This window comes from Ambystoma mexicanum, chromosome 12, assembly GCF_040938575.1.
Source record: "Ambystoma mexicanum isolate Mex_15411 chromosome 12, UKY_AmexF1_1, whole genome shotgun sequence".
NCBI classification, from domain to species: domain Eukaryota; kingdom Metazoa; phylum Chordata; class Amphibia; order Caudata; family Ambystomatidae; genus Ambystoma; species Ambystoma mexicanum.
The window spans coordinates 796,225,202-796,244,098 of NC_090936.1; the positions used below are offsets into that span (position 1 = coordinate 796,225,202).

The 18,897-nt window shown below is 47.0% G+C and overlaps 1 protein-coding gene across 12 annotated transcripts in view; it reads left to right on the plus strand.

The window, feature by feature from the left end:
- Positions 1-18,897, plus strand: part of PTPRQ (protein tyrosine phosphatase receptor type Q) — a 2,012,995-nt gene that overhangs the window by 1,800,041 nt on the left and 194,057 nt on the right. For 9 of the 12 annotated variants that reach the window (XM_069629300.1, XM_069629298.1, XM_069629293.1 and 6 more), the window contains one exon: positions 6,745-6,789. The exons of the other annotated variants lie outside the window; for them this stretch is intronic. In XM_069629300.1, the coding sequence (XP_069485401.1) occupies positions 6,745-6,789 (45 nt within the window). The remainder of the gene's footprint in view (positions 1-6,744; positions 6,790-18,897) is intronic. 12 annotated transcript variants of the gene reach the window in all.

Consider the following 18,897-nt stretch of genomic DNA (forward strand, 5'->3'; position numbering starts at 1 on the left):
TTGAACTGGTCTTGTGAGATACGCGTCTTTTAAGTCTATCCTTCTGAGCTAGTCGTCTTGCCTAAGTGTTTCTCACAGCTAGTGGATCCCCTCCATCTCTAAGTGGTGATATGTCACCTAGCTTTTCAGCTCTCTTAAGTTTATTACAGGCCTTACTTTCTCATTCCTGTACACCAGGAACGTATTGCTTATGAATTTTGGTGTGGTGGTGCATGGCTCGATGGCTCTCTTGTGCACTAGGTGCTGAAGTTCGTTGTGTAGGCTTATCCTCTCTGACTGGGGCACGTTTATCGGTGGGGAATTCGGCCCTGGTGTGGATATTGTATGAAATTCTAGCTGCAAACCTATGTCTTTCTGCTGCACCCAGGCGTTGCTGGAAAGAACGTACCAGTTTTGCAAGAATTGCTGTGTTCTCCCCCTACTGGTGGATATGTTGTATGCCTCATCTGTGGGGAAGTTCTGTCCTCTTCCCAGTTCCCTTCTTCAGCGTCCTCTCAGGAATTGGCTTCTCATGGCAAGGAAGGCCTCTTGTTGTTTATTGTCCCAGTAGTGGGCCCTGTTAGTCTGAGGTTTTCTCGTATCCTGGTAACAACCGGGCGTTCCACCTCAATAGTGCCCAGTTTCGGTGAAAACCTTGCTTGGAAACATTTTCCTGGTGGATGCCTGGGCCTTCTATAGTGAGGTGTAGGACCCCTAAATCTCCCCATTTCCTTTCCGAAAGTCTTGCCAAATAATAGCCCCAGTGCTGCTTTGCCTGCCTCATACAAGGCTAGATCTCCTAGCTTGGAGTAGATCTTCAACAGGAGCCCTCTTCTCCACTCTGAGGAGATAGCTTAGTTGGCATTGCCTAGCAGGCACACTGCCCTCTGAGCCCAGTATGCTAATATGTCTGGGTCCACTTCTTCGCATGTGTGTCAGGACCGCTCTGCCAGGTCCATGATTTTGGTCAGGGGCCCTGCAAGGTCGAGGACCTTCTCCTGACGACTTTTCCAGGACCTGTCTATACCTTTCCGGGGGTCTCTGGATGTTTTAGATACAAAGGCTAACATTTTGGGATCTAGTTCCGGTGCGTCTACCACTTTCCCAGGCAACTATGGTCTCAGGCATTCCACTCTCATGCGTTGCCTTGCCTCCTTTTGGAGCGCTTTCCGCAGTCTCTGCTTCATATACTTGGCTAGCCACGGAGATGGTTGCCAGTCCGAGGACATGGAGTTTCTGATGTTCTCAGGTTCGAACATATCCGATATTTTCTTGCTATCATCTGTGTTTTTCTCTTTCCTCAATTTCTTCTTCGCGGGTGGTTGCAGGTCACCCTCTTGCTCATCCTCTTCTCCTTGGCAAAAGCATGGAGACTCCAGTGACTTTTCTTCTGAGTCTAGCCCTTCGTTTCCCAGATTGTCTTCCCCTGGGTCGGGGATTATGAGGCTTGGCATCACCCACTGGCTCATAAAATGGGCCTCTAAGCTTCTAAAAGGCATCAGTAGCCTCTGACTGCCCCGTAAGGGTCTCAGTACACCCCTGTGGGCCCCTTGTTGTGGCCTTTGTGGACGTGCTCTTCATTTTTTCAGGGCTGTGTTTCAGGCATAAAAAGGTCTCAATCATAGCCAGCCTGTCTTGAAGATGTCTCACCCTGTGCCACTGCTTCCACTAATGAGTTACCTAGCTCCTCCCTGAAGCTGTGGGCCAGGTCCTCTACCTGCTCCTCCTTGATCCACTAAAGTTTTGACATTGCCCCTGGGGTGCTTGTGCCTTATTACTCAAGGTCAGGTTGCGTGGCATGTCCACTCTGTGGTTTAGTTTCTGTGGCTTTGCACCTGCTTAGCTATGTTCTTGAGAGCTCTGACCTCGTTTTGCGAGTTATTGTAGTGCAGATCCTGCTGCTGGGTCGTTATGTGGTCTGGCCGCGTGTCTGTTGGTATCTGACTTGCTGTATAATGTATATGGCCCCTCCCTCTTGTAGGGATTCAGTAAGTGTTCCGGCGTGTTATGTGACCTCTCCCTGCCTTGTGGGAGTTCACTTATGTGCTCCGCCATGTACGGATTCAATTGTGTTTGCTCATCGAAGAAGGAAGAAAGCCTCTGGGGGTTTGCTCGTTATGATACCAAGCGTTTCTTCTACTGATTTTGCTCGACACCGAGCACCGAGCATTGAGGAAAACGGCTCTACCTCCCCAAGGGTGGGGCCACCGGGGGCCACTGTGCTCCTCCGCTCTGCCAATGGGCTTGGTCGAGATTGCTGGGTTCCATCACGCTCGTTGGCGGGCGCTGAACCTTGGAGCTCCGCCTCTCCAAGGGTGCGGGCCGTAATGCTCCTTTGGCTCTGCCTCCTCGTTGGAGGGGGCCTTTGCTTTGCTCCTCACGTGGAGGTTGGCAGGCACCTGATAATGCTGATGGTGCAGCACGGTGCTGCGCCACCTCTGGTCTGCTTTATATAAATGCCAAAATTCTTACTACACTATGCAACTAAAGGTCGCTTTGTGGCGGTATGTGACTCTAACGCCCTAGCTTTCCACTGTTATTTCTGCTGTGCGCGCTAGCCTGTATATCTGGTCAAACAATCACATTACAACTATTGCATCTCACAGTTAAGAAACAAAGTACTAATCTTGCTGAAGAGCAGGAAAAGAAGAGGACGAAGGAAGGAACAGGAAGGACTATAGTGACATGGCAGGGTTCGAAATAGACTGCAGAAAGGACTGGATTTTAAGGGAAATGTAGTTTATGAGAAAAAAATGTTTTAATTTGAAAATGTTTGAAATTACTTGAGACAGGAATAAATAAGAAGTTGAAGCATAATGCTCGCCTCCGGTCATTACATAGGATTCTCATTCACGTTTCCAGGTTTTTGGAGTGTTGAACGGTCAACACAGTTTGGAACGCTATAATTCTGCTTTATTTGCATAACAATATAGCATGCAACTTTTAAGGCACCTCATAAAAGCATAATAGATGACTAAAAATAAGCAAGTATATCATCTTAAAACATATCCTGGCTAGTTATATGCAAAATTCAGTTTTAAGTACATCTTTGCTTCGTAAAACCTCTATTTGTTTTTTTCTGAGTGAAAGAGCATGAGTCCACCTTTGAAAAAATGGTTTAATTACAGTATATAATTTTTGTAAGATTTAAAGAATACCCACACCAGAATTTTACAATCGACCATGGCAGACATTGGGCCTCATTACGAACCCGGCGGTAGCCATGCTTGTAAAAAGGGCATGTTTTTTTTGTGCTATGGGGAATTTCTCAGGGCATTACAGCCCCGGTGGTCCCGGAAGCCAGGCGCCGGAAAAAGTAACTCCCCATTCCTATTCGAGTCCCATTGACTCAATGGGAATGGGGAGGACGGAAGCACTGGTACCGTGTGCAACAGTGCTGGTGCTTCCGTCAAAGTCTGCGAGCGGGTGCCGTTCCACACGCCAGGTCAGATCTGGTGGGTGGAAAGGCATCCACCTCGCAGACTTGTACTCTGCCAGTCCGGTAACAACGGTGCTGGTGAGCTTACCAGCACCGTTGTTACCGGACCGGTTTGTAATGAGGCCCAATGTTATCTCGCCAGTCACTCTCTCATACCGATTCATAGAATTAGGCTGAAAGAGAGATCTCCTACCATAAAATTACAATGGAATGTAGTTTCATCCAACAGATGCGTTGTGCTTAAACATCGGCCGTCCTACATTCGCATGTTCCTAAATATTGTGTTCTCTGGGAGCATTATGCTCCTGACGCCCTCACTGATGCTCTTCTGCATTGTGCTCCTTACATTGCCAGAGCTCAGCTTTGGATTGCCACGCATGCTTTTCTACCACTACTTGACCCGCTCTAGCAATTCTGTGCTGCTAGAAGGTCTACAACAAGCTCTTTTGTTGGCTCAAGAGGCCCCACTGCTGCACCCATGTTAGACCCCAAATTCCTGCTGCCCATAACCTGCATAAACACTGCCACTCCCCTAAAGCCGTTGCAGAGTCTGCCTCTGGCGTGAGCTTGATTCAGAACGTGTTTGTGTTGCGGCCAGATCAGGTGATCTGTTTATAAAATGACGCAGATTACCTACTTTACTCTAACAACATAAAAGCTCATTACACTTGTGCCTGTCTCAATGCAAAGGCGCTTGCCAAGGGCTCCTGGTGAATGTGGCACAATTAAGCATCTGATGTATTAACCATCTAGTGGCCATGGAGTGGGTTGTTAGTCTTTCAGTACTACCCTGTGCTTCTGTATAAAAATAACATACCCAGGAGGAGAGGGCAGAACATTTTGGTCAACAAATGTAACCAGGGATTACAAGGGGGTCTTCAGTTCAAAGGGACACTGAAATAGGGCCAACGTGGAGAAGAGTAACAGGGGTCCTGGCCACGACTGGTTGGGCAGTTGGTCCAAAAACATACAGAATTTCAGACTTTTCACATAAATCCGTGAGCTCTGCAGAATGTTGTCAGAGGAATGAGCGAAATTGCCTATCACTTGAAAGCACTCCCGACGCCATTTGGCAGCGCCTTCCATGTCCCTACTGAACGTTTGTCTCAGTGCGAGAAGGGAAAGCACCCCGTGAGCATGTCAAGGTACATGAGCAGTACGTGTCGTAGCAATGGTGCCGCCAATATTGTTTTTATGAGCTGGGCTACGCCCCCGCTGCGCAGCCGAGTGCGCCTGGCAACCTCCCCAAAGATCAGAGGCCCAAAATAGCTGTGTACACCTAGCTTTTCTCCCTTCCACCGCTGTAAACTATGGGTGGCGATGAGGATTAAAGACGGTAGTTGTTGACGTGTTTGCTTTGGGTGTTTGGGTTTGGCTGCGTGTGGTAGGGTTTCACGGTCACCCTTTTCTTTTCAAGCCTGTGCGAGCTGACACTGGGTGCGTCACTTTGACATGCCCGGGCATGCTGGGGTTCATCTGGTGTCTGAGGGGCCGAGCATCAGCGTGTGTGGGCAGTGCCTCTCTGCCACGGCCCGTAAAGAACGACTGGCCCACACTGGAATGTGGAACAAACTGGCTTTTGGCTTTTTGGTTCGGACATGGGGTCCGTTTTCAGGAAAACGTATTATTAGGAACGACGACTTGGAAAAAAAAAAAAACTAATCCTAGGATTCGAATTCAAGAAACTCAAGTACCGCGAATTTGGACAGGCCTGATTTACAGTTAGTCAGAAACGTTTTAGAGTAGTATGTATTTCAAAACTCGAATTATATCCAACATCTTAGAATCTTGTCAGGATAACATTGAATGGAGGTGCAGTAGATTGAAGAAGATTTTTGTAACATTATCCTACCTTCGGGAGAGAAAAATATATATTTTTCCACCTAAATTACTTATTAAAATGGAATATATATTGTTGTGCGCTCATCATTATCTTTGAATGTATTGCTATATGTACTCCTCTTTCTATGTCTAAGAAAGGGTCCTTGTTAGCTGAGCCCAAACATGGCATAACGTTCCATCATAATAATCTAATACTTTCATATGCATTTTTTTCATTGGATATAAACAGGACTTCCTGTGCAGTTGTGGGTGCTTGACATCAGTCTTTCACATGGATGTAATGACTTTTGTTCATTATGGGAATAATCTGCAGTTATGACGTAATTCCCATTAATTTTGGAGAATGACACTACTGCAGCTCTTTCAGCTTTGTGCAAAAGTTGAAAGCTTTTGCGGGCCCAACCTAGTCCTGACCAATCGCTATAGAAATCTAATTTAAAATAAAGTTTACACGATCAACACAACCGTAAACACATTGCCTTTCCTTGGAACACAGTTTTCCAAAAGAAGCAATGCAATGGGGCCAATTCACAAAGAATATCTTCTGACATCTACCCCTGACTTGGGCCTGGTGATGGTTATTTGATTCATAAAGAAGTTATTAGGAGTAACTCTGTCCTAATCCTAAAGTGTTACCCCAGGTATAAGTTACTCCTACTCTTGCTCACTACCTTGCAGGAGTACCTCTGCGTTCACTTATAGTAACATTTTTGTGGTTCAAATAGAACTCTCCAGGTTTACGTCAGAGTGAAATTTTGCGAAAAAGCCTGTAGGTTGGTAAAGGTTGGCTCTTGATCGCAGTTCTATATTATTCAAGTTGACAGTTATATTTTTTTGATTTTCTGAAAAATGTAAAGTTTCAGCCCTGCTCAGTATGTTATGGATGTCAGGGTTTGTCCAGTCAATAATCCGATTGCAGCAGATTTCATGAGATCATTTTCATCCCCTGCCTCCTTATGGGTTTGTTCTCCCGAGGTTCTCTGCTCCCCATGGCTCCTCGCCCCCACAACTAGCTCTGGATATTGCTCATGTTGTTCCCATCAATAGCAAGAAGTTCACACTGGACATCAACAATTCTCTCTTTTGTCACGAGTTGCACCCATGGTATGTGTTCCTCATAGATCACATATTTTGAATCTACATTTGAAATCCATTTTCTCTCAACAACGCACAGACGATCTCTCCATCTGGCCCTTTTCTAAAAGGGCAAAGTGGGGTTGGAGGGTCAACTTCCAAGACCTGGGTCTACCAGGGTTGCCTGCCAATAAATAGGACTCCTTTTGCGCTTTTGGGCACCTTTTACATGACTAATGATGCACTCTATAGTTTGTTGGGTAAGTTGATTGGACCTTAACACACTAATATTATAAGCAATTACAGTGTATGAAAGCAAACCATCTTTCTATGATGTCTGAGAACTGGCGATGACTGGAAACTAAATGTATGCTTCTCTTCTAAACTTCTTATTGGCTCTTTACTTGCAGATACTCCTCCTTTTTCTTTAGAAGAAAGGACATATATGTCATCCAGTAAGTTGACAAAGCTGGTGTGATTGTCCCATAGTGCTGTGTGGTTTCGCTTTTAACTTTCATGTAGTACATTATTGACATCTGATAATTAATCTCTGCACTAATGCTTTCTGAAACATTTTCTTGGCACGCGGATTGTGCAAATCGAAGCATGTCTTCGGCTTTAAGTCTAGCCCTCATCTGCATTTAGTGTTTGCATGTTGCATACATTTACAAGTGCATGCAATTAAACTTACTGAAATGCGTTTTTGAAAGAACCATGCCTTGCTTTAAAATGTGCATTACAATATATATGCCTACAACACATTTTGTGCCACTGTTGGCCATATTATTCTTTTGGCAGTTTTAGTAGCCCATTCTTAACTTTGGAAAGGAGTTTCAGACCTGTTTACTAATACTGTTATTTTTATATATACCTCAACTAAAATATAATTGGGTCAACTCACAAAGCTTTTCCCAGATGTAAGTTTGACTTACTCATGAAACAAGTAGTAACTTCTCATGTGCAAGTGACTACAAATGAACAAAAAGTACTTCCATATGACTCACAAATGGATTTTCAACTTTTCTATTGGTATACATGTTGGTCTAAGCTGCACAATTGTTTAACTTACATATATGTCACTCAGAGGCGTTGCGGGGCTGAGGGGGCTATATCCCCGGGTCTTTCGGTTTTAGCCCCGGATAGAAGCTCAGAGGCTACAACCAAAATACTACCTAGCCCCGAGTCCTGAAATTAGCATAGCCCCCAGTCTTTTCCAGACCAAGCAACACCATAACTTACTTCAAACCAAGCAAGTGTAGCGGTTACTTATACCTGCATTACTAATTCCAAAACATGATTCTTTGTGAGTCGGCCCCATTGAGGCTCTCTTTGCTTCAAGATTTTCTTACTGGTGACATCTTTTAGCAGAGCATGCACCACTGCAAGGGTGGGAGGGCTAGGCTTGCAATCCAGATGTTCCCCAAGGGGGCCCAGCACCAATCTGCAAAGGGGATCCTCCATGCAGTGCCAGACAACCCACGTAAGGCGTCGGGCAGGGCTCAAGGGCTGTCAGGGAGAGGCTCAATATCTTAAAAGATGACCCACAAACTGTGACCCACTTCCAGTTGAGGCCCTCGCCACTGCAACTAAGGTGAATATCGAGACTGGGCAATTGTGGGCTCAACCAGGCATGCATGGGCAGGTAAAGGTGGGGGGGGTGCAGAACATAGTGGCTAACACTACTCTCTTCTTCCTCGAGTCCCATCACACCACTTTCTCCCCCACTTAGCAGACATGGGTCACATGGACAGACAGCAAGCACCTCTGAGTTGCTGTGGAGGACTTGCATTGATGCCCTTTACACCCAAGAAGTTGTGATACATAAATAGATACCACAGAGATATATAACAGTGGAGTGGAATTCCAAACCAAGAGCAACACAATCATAAAGGTAAAACAGGCCCAGTCAAGAGATATACCTCTTTCATCTTTTGTGGTAACATGAGCAGAGGGAAGGCTATTAAGAGGGGTGTGAATGTAGTTCAGTAGCAACCCAATCAGTGAAGTATAACAGTCCAAAGTAAAGGAATGTCCAATCAAGGTACTATAAAATATATGCTTTAATTAGACATACACGGTCTGATTCATGGATTATTTTGCACGGTTCAAAGTGACTTTGCACTGCTGAAAAGTGTCTTTGCACTACCGACACAAACCCTGATTCATGTGGAATGGTGCAAAGTCATTTTTGCTGTACAAAATGAATTTTGCTCTGACTTTGCACTGCAAAAATACACTTTGCATAGTTCCATGAATCAGGTTTGTGTCGGCAGTGCAAAGTCACTTTTCAGATGTGCTAAGTCACTTTGAACTGTGCAAAAATTCCATGAATCAGGCCCATCATGTACAATACTAACTAGAAAACACTGCAAGAACCCACCCGTTTAGAAACACAGAACATGCATAGATAAATAGATGGGTGGTGAGACAAGCAGAGGCATTGCTAGGGGGGTTGACAGAGCTATAGCCCCAGGTCTTTTGGTTGTAGCCCCGGATATAAGATCATGGGCTACAACCAAAAGGCTAGCTAGCCCCAAGTCCAAACAGTCCTAACATTAGCATAGCCCCTGACTTCTTCCAGACAGTGCAGCACCCCTGGTGACAAGGGGGGAAAAGGCATTCAAAAGACCACAATGTTTAAAAGGATATTTCTTCAAGTTTCAAGAAAGGATAGAAATGACCTAGCCAGTCTGTATGGCCAAAAGATGGACCAGGGGGGCAGATAACAGCCAAATACCTTCAGCAAATGTCTTGGGGGTTCAACAGCATCAAACCAGGCTTCTCAGCGTGGACCACAGTGTCAGCTCGGTTCATTGATGCAGAAGTCGCGGTGGTCCAGCAGCAAGCAGGCTGGGTCTAACGGAAGGGCAGCTGGGGTCTTGAAGTGTCTACCTGAGCTGTGTGGGTCAGTAATTACCAGATCTGGTTTGGTGATCGAGGATCGACGGCGGTCTAATTGGGACCAAGATGCGCAGGCAAGGTCGTTTGATGCCACGGCTCGGAGGCTGCAGTTCGGAACACCTGGGTCAGGTCAGTCGACATACAGGAGTGGCAGTGAAGATGCTGGCATTTTGCATGGTGATTTGACCAGGGCAAGGCAGCGCTACTTCCTATTTGGAACCTGGGTAACAAAGCACTTTTGCTGGAGTGGTGCAGTGGCAAACGAACTCGAACAGTGCCCAATGGTTTGAAGAACAATGGACTCCAAAGGGCATTGTTGATGGGTCGTGCTGGATCGCTCGGCAACAAGGTACGCTTGACTCATGGGTCGGAGCGGGTTGTCAATGACAAAAGGGATCTCAACTGTTCTGGCTTCCAAGGGCTGTGAGTCCCACTCCTGGGTATACAGTGTCAATATCAGTCGGTTCTCGGGCTTCCAGACATGGAGGAGGCTGGCACACACCCTCAGGGGACCTGCAGGATGGGGAGGTCCTAGGCACAGGGTGGCTGTCGGAGAGGTAGACGTCTGGTCCAGCAGCAGTATTCACCCCCCAATGGTCCCTGGGGATGGTTAGGGAGCAGATTCTGCTACTGCCCGTGGAGCCTCTGCCTTCACACCACAACTGGAGTACTTTAGAACGGACTGCTCTCTCGACAGGGTCCAACAAAATCTTAGGAGTCCTGATAATTCAAGATGATTCAGATAAGTGATGGGAGACCCCTTCTTTTAAAGGCAAACATTCCCAGGTGATTGGACTAAAGCTAGCCTGCTTTAGGGGTCCAGTCCCTGCTCTTTAAATGTGTGCTGTGCCCTTATGATGTCACACCTTAACTGTTTTTCTCACAAGGAAGTGGGGGGACATGAAAGAGAAAGTGAGGCAGAGAGAATCAGGATTGCAGAACCTTCCAAAGACTGGACAGATCCCTCTCTGGCTATCCTAGCTCTGCCCCTCCATTGCTCAGTAGGATCAAAGGGTCTTTAGACATGCATCTTCCTGGTTTGAAGCATGGCTCTCTGTGAATGGGTGTGCCTCTTGGTTTCTGTTCGCAGGCCTGCGTCCTGTTGAGTGGCTGTCCTGGGGAAAGGTGTTACCTGTCCTTCACAAAGGAACAAAGAGAAGAAATAATTCAAGGCTAGTCCTTTTCAGTGGACAGGGGTGGGTCTTGCCTAGGAGGAACACACATAATCCTTCCAAAGCTGAACTGGCCATAGTGGGCTGACATATGTGCTTAATCAATTTAATGTGGCTGGGATAACTCTGAAAGATGCTGGCCAGCATATCCTAACACAGGTATTGCTTATATTTATAGTTATATGTGCCACCAGGACAACGTCTTCATGATTATGTAGTTTATGGAACAGGGATGCATATTTTAAATGGAGCCCCTGTACTGCAGAGTCTTGGGTGTCACTGCAGCTGTCAAAAAGGCACCTGTTGTCTCTGAACCTGCTCTGTGCCACTGGTAGAGCAGGCACTGCAATCAAAACACTGATGCAGCAAGGCACAAGTAAACACTATGCTTATGGCATGGAGTTTATGAAAGGGGAATCTGATTAGCAGATTTCCCTTTCAGATATGGAATTACTTGCATCTTTTTGTTATTTACTACAAATTAAAGAAAGCGAAGCCTTTCACAACCTTGAGAGATGGCAATTCATCCCACGCTCCCCCACCCCCAACCAATAATGTTGAGACTCACCCTTCTAAGGGCCAAGCTCATCTTCTGCACTAGCATGTTGAGGTCCAGATCCAAACTGCATGCCCATTTTACATCCTGATGGAGAGATGTCCCAATGCCCAAGCTCTGGATTCTTCACAACCATGGCCAAGTTTTTCTCTAAGCCCAACAGTCACCTGTGAAGACAGGTAATGGGCTGATCAGCAAAGTCTAGGCTCAGCTGCACTGAGTCCACCCTACTTCTAGTTTTACAGGTGCCTGTCTGGATTTTATGTCCCTGCCCATGGTCTGGGAGCTCTAGAACTCAAGCCCTGCTTAAGCCATATTTTCAGTGCTGGGAAGTAGTTTGGCAGAGGCCTCCTGAGGGTTATGTGTTGTCTGCATAGCCACAGAGATAAAATGGGGGCCCCTGTCAGTTATCAAATCTTGAGAGAAGTGGCTTTTCTTCTCACACAACCACAGGTAGTGACTTTAAAGGGGCCTGGTGGGCCTCTCCTGTGCTCTCAGTACCCAGGCAGGAATGGACTGAGGGAATGGTTTTATCTCTGAATCCACACTTTGATTACAGAAATGCTCTGACAAGCTGCCAGATGTCCCAGCCACATCTAAGTGGCCAGCAGGTTTGTCAGGAACTGAGTCTGGTTGAACACTCCTGGGTCTTGGGACACCTACAACCGAGCGATGTTAAAAGCCTTTGACGCCATTGCCCCAATCAAACAGCGCAAAGAAAAAACGTGCAACCACCTTAACTCTTGGTTCACCCCACACCTACGAGAACTTCGCAAAGATAAACGAAAAGCGGAGTCTCTCTGGAGAAGTTCTCCTACGCCAGTAAATAAAATTAACCTCCTATCCATCACCCTCTCGTACAAGGAAGCCATACTAGCGGCTAAAAAAGAAGTGTACAACAACAGGATCATACAAGCACAATCCAACACTAAGGAACTCTTTAAAATCCTCAAGGAATTAGAGTCCCCAGTTTCTCCTCTCGACACGTGTACCCCTGACGCCGAATGGTGCGCCAACATACAAAAAGCACTACCAAACAAAATCACTACACTCCAAGCTCAAATCAATGCCAAAAAAAACATCTCTTGGACTCAGTAGGTAATCCCCAATCCTACAACATCCCACCCCCTAAACACTCCTTCAAACCTTTTAGCTTCTCACCTCTCACCATTAAGGAAGTGGAAAACATCATTATGAAGTTAAAACCATCCAATTGCCAAGGTGACGCCTGCCCAGCACCAGTCGTAAAGGAAGCAGCGCATGAACTCGCTCTCTTCATCACTTCCTTCATCAACTCATCCTTTAAATCTGGCATAGTACCAAACAACCTCAAGGATGCTTGGGTAATCCCCAACCTAGACCCTAGCAATCCCACCAACTATAGGCCTATCACCACGGTGCCCTACCTCCTCAAAATCTTGGATCGTGCTGCGTACCTACAAATTCAAGATTACCTCGATACCAACAACCTATTAGGCCTCAGACAATCTGGCTTCCGCCCGAGACACGGCACAGAGACAGCTCTGATAGTGTAGCGCTCACCTGAATCCCTCGGAGGCGCAGGTCTGGGCTGGGGGTTCTCGGAGTCTTCTAGGGTCACGCGCAGGCCTCGAATGCCACCATGGAAAGGCCCTTTCCTCACTGAGATCTTGATCTGAAGGGTGAGGTGTCTGCAATTATGAGAGCAAGGGGTTAATATGGATATATAAGCCTGACTGGGTAAGCTGCCTCCCCTTCCTGGTACTCCCAAGTAGTTCGTAGGCTAAATGTGCTCACCTTATGTAGGTGAAAGCGGAGCTCTCCATCCTGCGTCTGTGCAGGGGCGCCGAAGCCAGTTACTTCACTGGTTAATTGTCCAGCCTCTTGGTTGCAGAGGATGAAGATTTGGAGCTAGGCCGTTGTTAGCAGCACGAACGGCGGTTGCTTGAATATGGAGGTCCGGAGAGCGATGGAATGGCGAAGGTATTGCCGGCAAGTAAGTAGAAAATGTCAATTCGAAGTTAAAAGCACTTCTTAATGTCTCTTTTCCTTTTTCAGGTCGCAGAAGCAGCTGGGTAGAAAAATGGATGTCGAGGAATGCACCGAGGAGTGAGAAAGATGAGCGCTGCCCAAAACACGTGCGTATAGATGGAGTTTTGTCTTTCTTAATGATGTCCTTTTGATTTTCAGATGCGAATAGCAGCGTCGGCGGAGGCGAGAAGAATGCAGCGCAGGTAAGGAAAGTTTCACGGAGGTTTACTAACCAATGTCTTTGCTTCCACAGGGTGCCGGAAAAATGGAAAGCTGCAGCCCGTGGCTTGAGATGCACCGATGGACTGGGTAAGTGCTGCGCTGGTTTTTATCTCGTGCTAACCTGGTGTTCTTTTCCCTTTTCAGATGCTGCTGAAGACGAAGATGGTATTTCGGAAGGTAAGATTGCGGATTTCTCTTCCCCAGATGCAGAAGTTGAAGATTCTCTGGAGCTGACACGGTGAGCGTCCTGCTGCTATTGCAGAATAACGCGAAGCACGTTGCTTTGATCGGGCGTGGTTTAAATAGCTTACTGGAGTGCTTAGGTGTCTCCTTCCACAGCAGCCTCGCCCAGGTAAGAAGTCCCAGCTTCCAGAATAGTTCCAGTATCCAGTCCCAGGGAGTGGTGCTGGCCACACCCAGAAGGTAAAGTAGTTCCAGCCATGGATGGATGAGGATTTCATCCTGCAGGTGAGTGAGCAGCATGGTCTGCTTCAGGTAGGTCCACCCAAGCACCATTCCTTACATCATGAGCCCGGCACGTCCTGTGCCGGGACTGGGTCCCCTTATGAGCCTGGCGCCACTGGCGCCAGGACAAGGTCCATAAGGCCCCTATGGGAGCCGATGGGTGCCTGGAAATGAAGTTGTGACCCAGCTTCCGAGGCAGTTGGGCTAAACCTGACTCCTTGGAGGCTGCGGTCATGACAGCACCCCCCCTCAAGGCCCCTCCCAAGCTTGTCTTTTCCGGAGGTTTTGGCTTGTTGGGAAAAGCCCGATGAAATTTTCGGGCTAGACGAGGTGCATGTACATATTCTGAGGGTTCCCAAGATCTCTCCTGGGGTCCATATCCCTTCCAATCAATCAGGTAGTATAGTTTTGATTTGGAAATTTTGGAGTCCAAGATGTCTCGAATTTCAAATTCGGATTCTCCGTCAACTTGGATTGGCTCAGGAGGTTTAGTCAAACGGGTTCCGGGTTGCACAGGTTTCAGGAGAGAAACATGGAAGACAGGATGTATCTTCATTCGAGTAGGTAATTCTAGTTTGACAGCCACTGGGTTAATCACGGCCCTGATCGAGTAGGGTCCTAAATATCTTGGGTTGAAGGTGCGTGGCCCTTTTAAAGATAAATGTTTAGTGGACAGCCAGACTTGATCTCCTTTTTGATTTTGAGGAGCCTCTTTTCGATGTTGGTCTGCTCCTTTTTTGTATGATTCCTTAGCTCGTTGAAGATGAGCTGTGGCTTCTTTAAATGCTTGAGTTATCGTCGAATGCAGATGGTCAACAGCAGGTGCTCCGAGAGCTTGAGGTGGGTCCAGATTTGAGGTTCGAGGATGACTTCCATACAGCAGGAAAAAAGGGGTTTTTCCCGTCCCAGAATGGATTGAATTATTGTAAGCGTATTCAGCAATCCAAAGGACATCCTTCCAAGTACCCTCGGATTGATGCAACATGCAGCGCAGATATTGTTCTAAAGTTTGGTTAGTTCTCTCAGTCTGCCCGTCGGTTTGAGGGTGATGGCTGGTGGAAAGTCGTACATCAATTTGTGCTAAACGACAACAACTCCGCCAAAAATGGGAAATAAATTGGCTCCCTCGGTCAGAGATTAGTACTGAAGGGAAACCGTGCAACCGGACAATGTTTTCAAGAAATTCTCGGGCTAGAATGGAAGCTGTAGGTAAACCCTTCAGTGGGATAAAATGAGCCATTTTTGAAAAAAGGTCCACGATCACTAGAATTGTGTTGTATCCGGAGCAAGGGGGTAAATCCGTGATAAAATCCATCGAGAGCGTGTGCCAAGGGCCTGGTGGAATGTCTATTGGACGTAGTAATCCTGCTGGTTTTTCCTTCTGACTCTTGTTTTGTGCGCAGATACCACAAGAAGCCACAAACTCTTTAACATCTTTCCTCCAAGATGGCCACCAAAAATGCCTTTTAATTTTCTCTGAGGTTTTGGCAACTCCAGGATGTCCTTCCATTAGAGAATCATGGTAGCAGGTGATGACCTGTTTTTGTAAGTCAACGCAGGGTAAGAATAGTCTTCCTTGGAAATACAATAGGTTCTGATCTATTGTAAAATCCTTTCCTTTCAATTGCCAATTCGATGAATCTTCGGGAGTTATGAGTTGATTGACCCTTGCTTTAATCTCTTCGAGGGATAGTGTGTTGATTGCTCCTAGTATCTTTTGTTCAGGAATTATTGGCACCAGCTCCGGATTAGCTGTAAGTTTGTCTACCCCTATCCGGGAAAGGGCGTCTGCTTTTCCGTTCCTAACGCCTGGTCGATATGTGATTACAAAATCGAATTCTGCGAAGAATAAAGCCCAGCGTAGTTGCCTCGAAGATTGAGCTTTAGCTGACTTCAGGTACTGGAGGTTACGGTGATCCGTGATTAAAGTTACTGTGTGCCGGGCTCCCAAAAGATAATGCCACCAGGCCTTAAAGGCGGACTTAATTGCCAAGAGTTCTTTGTCCGTAATTGTGTAGTTGATCTCAGGAGCCGAAAATTTGCGAGACCAAAAGGCTACAGGGTGTAACTGGTGCGTTTCGGGGTCTCTTTGTGACAGCACCGCCCCCATTGCAAGACTGGAAGCGTCTGTCTCGACGATGTAGGGAAGTTCTGGACGGGGATGCCTTAAGACTGGAGCAGAGATAAATTTGGCTTTTAATTCTTGGAAGGCTTGTTCGGCTTCTGGAGTCCACTCGAATTTTTTATTCTTTTTCAGAAGAGCCGTGATAGGTTGGACTACCCGAGAGAATTCAGGAATGAACCTTCGATAAAAATTAGCGAAGCCCAGCATGCTCTGTACACCTTTCACGGAAGTTGGGGAAGGCCATTTGGTGATAGCATCCACTTTTCTTGAGTCCATGTGAACTCCGTTGGGTGACAAGATGAACCCTAAAAATTCCACTTCCTTTGCGTGAAAGGTGCACTTCTCCAGTTTAGCAAACAAGCGGTGTTGGCGAAGTCTCTGTAAAACCGCTGTGACGTGTCTACGATGATCAGTTTCTGAGGCTGAGTATACCAGTATGTCGTCAATATACACGACTACGCACACATCAATAAGTTCTCTGAGGACATCATTCATGAAAACTGGAAAGCGGCCGGTGCGTTACATAATGCGAAGGGCATTACTTGATACTCAAATAATCCATATTTAGTGCGAAAGGCCGTATTCCATTCGTCGCCCTCCTTAATGCGTACCAAATGGTAAGCTCCTCTGAGGTCTAACTTTGTGTATATGCAGGCGCCTTTTACCTGGTCCAATAATTCAGGAATCAAGGGCAACGGGTATCGGTTTTTGACTGTAATCTGGTTCAGGGCGCGATAATCGATACAAGTTCTTAGGTCACCTTCCTTTTTTGGGACGAAGAACAAAGCTGAGGAAGCCGGGGATTTCGAGGGGCGGATGAATCCGTTAGCCAAGTACTGGTCCAAGTATTGCCTGAGATGGAGGTTTTCTGGTTCAGTGAGGGCATATATTCTACTGCACGGAGGGGTGGACCCAGGTATTAGGTCTATCTGGCAGTCGTATGACCGATGCGGAGGCAGGGTGTTGGCTTGATCTTTCTGAAAGACGTCGCTGAACTCTTGGTATTCCAGAGGTAATCGGGGGTCCTCGGAAGTGATGGCTGCTAGCTTGATTTCGGGCTGAGGATAACAGGTTGAAGCGCATTCTGGAAACCGAATTACCTTGGCTCGCCAGTCTATCTGAGGATTGTGCTTTTCCAACCAAGGCATTCCCAGAATCACCTGAAACTGCGGGGCCTTGATTACATCAAACACAATCTTCTCCCGATGTCCGTCTTGACATAACAACGTTACCTCCATGGTGGTATGAGAAACTGGTCCGGAAGCTATTTCAGGACCATCCACTGTAGTGATTACGTCCTTTACCATCTTGGGACGTAGGGGAAGATCCATCCTGATAGCCAAGTCTTGGTCCACATAATTACCGATTGCTCCGCTATCAATGTATACTTTGATAGCATGCATGCAATCTGGTCTATTGGAACTTATGAGGACCATAGGCATTACCAAATGCGAGGTCAAGGAACTGGTTTTAACGCTCGGCAAGCGGACCTCTACGCTTGTCGGGCGAGGTCGTTTCCCGATTCTAGTTTCTCAGCATTTTTATCAGAAACTCCTACGGTCTTCTTGACCGGTTTCACTGAGCAATCACGAAGGAAATGTCCAGAATTCCCACAGTATAGGCACAGCTGTAATTGCCTTCTTCTTTCCCGTTCTTTCTGAGTTAATGGTCCTTTTACTACTCCTATTTGCATTGGTTCCACGGAGTCATTCCCTTTAGCGGAGCTCTGAGGTCTTGAAAGTACCCGGGTTTCAAATCTGGATCGATCGGTCTTCCTGTTCTGTAGCCGATGATCTAATTGGACTACTAGGTCGATATAATCTGAACAGTCTTGCGGCGGATTAACCACCTGTGCTAAAACGTCTTTAAGTTCCCCACGTAGACCTCTGTAGAAGAGCGTGATTCTCTTATCTTCAGGCCACCTGGTCTCAACCACCAGTCTATTAAAGGACGCTATGTAAGCCAGGAGATCCTGATTACCTTGTCTGAGTGACAGGAGTTCCTTGTCCAAGGCCTGCCCCTGTGAATGTCTTGCGAACAACTTTTGCATACTGGTCTGAAAGTCTTGAAAGTTACAGAGGAGCGGGTCATCCTGTGTCACGAGAGGAATGGACCAATCTGCAGCACTACCGCTAAAATAGGAAAGTACAAACGCTACCTTGGCTTGGTCCGTTGGGAATGCGGCGGGTCTACACAGAAAGTGCAAGCGGCATTGATTGATGAATACTGCATATCGCTTTGGATCACCGGAAAAACGTTTGGGCGGGGCCAAAGGCACATTCCCTGGCAGATTAATTTGCACCGGATTACTTGAGGTTGTAGGAGTGCCGCCCCCTCCATAGGGAGGCAGTGGCGTCTGTCCCGCTTGAGCCTGTAGCAACTGTCTGGCCAGATCATCCGTCCGTTCCTTGGCAATGATCAACTCCCTTCGTAAAGCGTTTGTTTCTTGGCGAGATGCGTGTACTTCTGCCCTTAGTTCCCCAAGCAATTGAGCCAGTTGATCTGTGTCCGAGGTTTCCATTGTGCCTGGGTGGGAAAATTGCGGTAGGCTTCGCGTTCTGTAGCGCTCACCTGAATCCCTCGGAGGCGCAGGTCTGGGCTGGGGGTTCTCGGAGTCTTCTAGGGTCACGCGCAGGCCTCGAATGCCACCCTGGAAAGGCCCTTTCCTCACTGAGATCTTGATCTGAAGGGTGAGGTGTCTGCAATTATGAGAGCAAGGGGTTAATATGGATATATAAGCCTGACTGGGTAAGCTGCCTCCCCTTCCTGGTACTCCCAAGTAGTTCGTAGGCTAAATGTGCTCACCTTATGTAGGTGAAAGCGGAGCTCTCCATCCTGCGTCTGTGCAGGGGCGCCGAAGCCAGTTACTTCACTGGTTAATTGTCCAGCCTCTTGGTTGCAGAGGATGAAGATTTGGAGCTAGGCCGTTGTTAGCAGCACGAACGGCGGTTGCTTGAATATGGAGGTCCGGAGAGCGATGGAATGGCGAAGGTATTGCCGGCAAGTAAGTAGAAAATGTCAATTCGAAGTTAAAAGCACTTCTTAATGTCCCTTTTCCTTTTTCAGGTCGCAGAAGCAGCTGGGTAGAAAAATGGATGTCGAGGAATGCACC